At 41.0% G+C, this 4,037-nt stretch overlaps 1 protein-coding gene across 1 annotated transcript; it reads right to left on the bottom strand.

The window, feature by feature from the left end:
* Positions 1–240: 240 nt before the first annotated feature.
* LOC131859537 (receptor-like protein kinase HSL1) lies at positions 241–2,978 on the bottom strand. Its single transcript, XM_059213426.1, has one exon. It carries the CDS (start codon positions 2,483–2,485, stop codon positions 434–436), a length of 2,052 nt encoding a protein of 683 aa, XP_059069409.1. The 5' UTR covers positions 2,486–2,978; the 3' UTR covers positions 241–433.
* Positions 2,979–4,037: the final 1,059 nt, after the last annotated feature.

Genomic DNA, 4,037 nt, shown 5'->3' with positions numbered 1-4,037 from the left:
GCTTTAAAAAATTTACATTAAAGAGAAGTTGTTCTGTGAAAAGAACAATTATATACCAAACTCACCATATGAGACGTCTGCCATTCTTAGATGGACACTCTCAGTACCTAGGCTGTATTTCTGAGTTTTCGTAGCACTTTATCTGACCTCTCTAACATTTTGATGGATCACAGTGTGATCTGAAAAAATAGACAACTGAATTCAGAAACAGCACAATGAACGATTATGAATTGTGGAAAATACTAAAACGGTCTTCACCGTGCACTTGTATATATGAGTTTTGATCTTCTCCCAAGAGACAGATGAGTCTAGGTATTTGTTTCATATTTTAACTAAGCACGTTTCGCATGCAAGGAATATACATAACGTAGAAATACATACTATATCTTCACAAAGCGTGAAGATATACACAACTTATTAGCTCAGACTTTCATTATACAGGTTGCTTCTGACTCATAAACTGGCTAACTTGATCAGAGCTTTTGTCCTTGCGGAGTAACGAGCGGCGCTTGTTATACATACACGCTATGCTACTCAAGCATATCACTACAGCCGCACTACACAACACTATCACTACAACAAAAGCGACCACGTTTGGGAAGTGTTTTCTGTTGGAAGAACAAGCGGGGAGCTGCAGAGGGCCTCCGCCACACAATTTCTGATTGCCTTCATAACTCATATTGAAGGCCAAATTATTGAGAGCATTAGGAACCGGACCATACAAATCGTTACCCGATACGTTGAACTCATTCAACTTCAGACGTCCTAATGCCATGGGGATTCTGCCCTGAAGATCATTGTTGGACAGGTCAACGGAAGCCAGGACGGGAAGAGACCCCAGTGTTTCTGGAATTGGGCCCCTCAATTTGTTGTTTGCCAGATTGAGCAGCCTTAGGCGCTGCATCGATTCCAGCTGCTTGGGAATCTCTCCAGAGAGATTGTTGTGTTCAAGATTGAGGCTTTCCAGATCAGACAAACTCAAAAGCTCAGGAGGAATTGGTCCCGAGAAATTATTATTTCTGGCAGTGAAATACTGGATACTCCTCAGCCCCCCAATTTCAGAGGGAATCTGCCCGCCAAAATGGTTTCCACCGATCTCTAGTCTGGTCAGATTCTTTGCTTGGCCAATTGCAGCAGGAATTCGGCCTTCGAATTCATTGTTCTGAAGTTGCAGTTCAGTAATACTTGGAGATCCCCAGAGACCCTCTGGAACCTCACCGCTCAGGCGGTTGTCGTTAAGCAGTGCGTACTGGAGAGACTTGCAGTTATGCAGAGATGAAGGCAAGCTTCCATTGAATCTGTTCGAAAATATGGCCAGCCCATAAAGAGTTCCTCGGCTACACAGATTCTCCGGCAGAGGGCCTTCAAAGGAATTGCCTACAATGTCAATGAGAAAAATATCGGACTGGGTGCCCAAATTTTGGGGCAGTAAGCCGGTGAGACTGTTGTTGAAAAGTGTTAATCTTGTCAGGAATCGAAGCTGGTCGAGGCGCGCAGGAATGGGACCTGTAAGCAGATTCTGCATCAGATGCAGAGTATCCAGATATGTGAGGTTCGCAATCCCATCTGGAATCTCACCGCTGAGCTGATTGTCGGAAAGATCCAGAAGGGATAAGCTGCTCAGCTCACCAATCTTTGCCGGAATTTTTCCTGACAGATTGTTCTGCCACAGTAGCAACTTCGTCATCTTTGACAGAGCTGTTATACTGATCGGAATTTCGCCAGAGAGGCCATTCTTGGACATGTCCAAGTACACCAACTCTGTCAAATTGCCGAAAAAATCCGGGATTTTTCCGACGAGGGTGCAATTGTAGACCCACAACTGCTGCAGCCGCCTCAGATTCCCGAGCTCGCTTGGCAGCACACCAGGCTGCAGAGGATTGTCTCCGATGCTGAAGTTGGTCAAAGTCGTCAAATTGCCCAGAAAAGCAGGGATTTTGGCGCTGAGGCTGTTCTCATGGAAGAACAGGACTTCGATCTTTGGGAGGAGTCCGAAAGCAGGGGGAATGGCACCAGAGAAGACGTTGCCTGCGAGGTTCAACACTCTCAACTCGCTCAACTCATGGATTGAATCGGACAGACTTCCATGGAACGAGTTATAGGACAGGTCCAGCCTCTGCAAGAGCTTACACTGGAGCAGAGCACTGGGAAAGGGGCCTTTAAAACTGTTCCCTTGGATTATGAGGGAGGTCAAATTAGTAAGAGAGCATATGGCAGAAGTCAGATTTCCAGATAGCAGAGTATTGGTGAGATTTATTTGAGTGACAGAAAAGGCAGAGTCACAGGAAACTCCATTCCAGGCGCATGGATTGCTGTGGGACTCATTCCAGTTGGAGAGTGCGCCATGACTGTCAATCCAATCTCTCTCCTTTATTTGCAAAAGGATTCTTCCGTCTTGAGAGATTGCAGAGCAGTAAGACAAATGGAGAATTACAAGTGAGACTCCAAAGAGATTGCAGACATACCTCTTATTAGACTCTGCCATTTGGGGCAAATGCAGAATTCAGGGTGGAGATGGTGGGTGACCTAAGTGAGAGCATTACTGTTTAAATAGAAACATCCCTGAATTGTTAACGATTGCACGTGGGGTTGTCATGATCATCTAGAACAAGTGAGCCTAAGTTGGAAGGTTTTACCCGCTAAGATTGCAGAGCTGCTTGTTGACTGCCCGAATCCCGTGATTCATTTTTGCTCCTCGTTCAATCACTGTTTCATTCCGTCGGTTTCTCTAATTCTTAGGTCTTCTAAGGATCGTGCACTTCCACTTGATTCGGTTTGAAATCATTACTTTTTCTGGTAGCCTGAACATCAACCAGTGTTACAATGGCGGTGAAAGTAGGCACAGATCGTGGGTTCCAATCTACTAAAGTCCAAAATGTTGGCTGCTCAAATTGTTGGCTGTTGACTCTGGGTCAAGGCCTTGCTTGTCAGCATAAAGTGTCTGGAGCAAAGAATTCAAGGATTTTTTTAACCTTTTCTTGCGCACGGGCATATTGTTCGGAGATGAGAACATTTTCACTCCATTAACTTCCCTCACCGGACGACCCGGCGACTCGGGAGACTTTGCCTTAGCAATGGTTTAATTTGCTCCAACGGGTCATTTTCAAATTAGATTTTAAAAAAAACAAAAACACTTTCAACTTTTTATTATTTATTTACTTTTTTTTTCAATTGTTTAAACTAGTTTTCATCATTCATTTTTTAATTATTAAGTATTTTATGAGTTGTTCAAACATTGTTTTTGGTTTGTATTAAAATTAATCATTTCAGGGGATGTATTCTTTCGAATTCTTATAATTTTTGAGATATAGATCTCTTAAGACAAGAGGACTCTAGAAAAACATTCTTACATTGTGCCACCACTATCATTTGTAGATAGAGAACATCTTCCAGATGTCTACATTATAGAAGGGTTGTTTTTGGGAAACCCTCTTGTAGTCACATAAATCTGTCCATTTTAATTAAATGAATATTTCGTATTTATTTGATTAAAAATCCACTAGCCACCAATTAATTAAATTAATATTTAATTAATTCATCCCCAAACATTCTTCTATTAATTAAATAAATTACTCAATTTATTTTAATTAATTCATTAAAATCCAATTACAATCAATTAAATAAATAAAATCAATTTATTTAATTAAAATCCCCCTATTCCTCTTTTAAATAAATTAACATTTATTTAAATCATTATCCCCACCCCACTTGCATTTTTCTACAAATGCAACTTGCACACATTTTGAAATAAATGAATTTTTATTTTAAATAAAATCCTATTTTCCCTCACCCACCAAATCCACTTGCAAAATCTAATCCCCTTCTAGATTCTTCTAACCCCTTCCTAATTAGCCTAATCCATCCCCTAATTATTGTCACATTCATAAGCAAAATGGAGTCACTTCTCAAAGTCTAAAAGTCTTTGATAACCATTAAAGGCTTCAAGTCTTCAACCACTAAATGGCTCAAAGTCTTTGATAACCATTAAAGGCTTCCAACTTTCAACCACTCAATCCACAAAGTCTCCAATAACCATT

The sequence above is a fragment of the Cryptomeria japonica genome, chromosome 10, assembly GCF_030272615.1.
Source record: "Cryptomeria japonica chromosome 10, Sugi_1.0, whole genome shotgun sequence".
In the NCBI taxonomy this organism is placed as follows: domain Eukaryota; kingdom Viridiplantae; phylum Streptophyta; class Pinopsida; order Cupressales; family Cupressaceae; genus Cryptomeria; species Cryptomeria japonica.
Note: the sequence above shows the minus strand (reverse complement) of the source record. Positions and strands in the feature narration are given on the sequence as shown.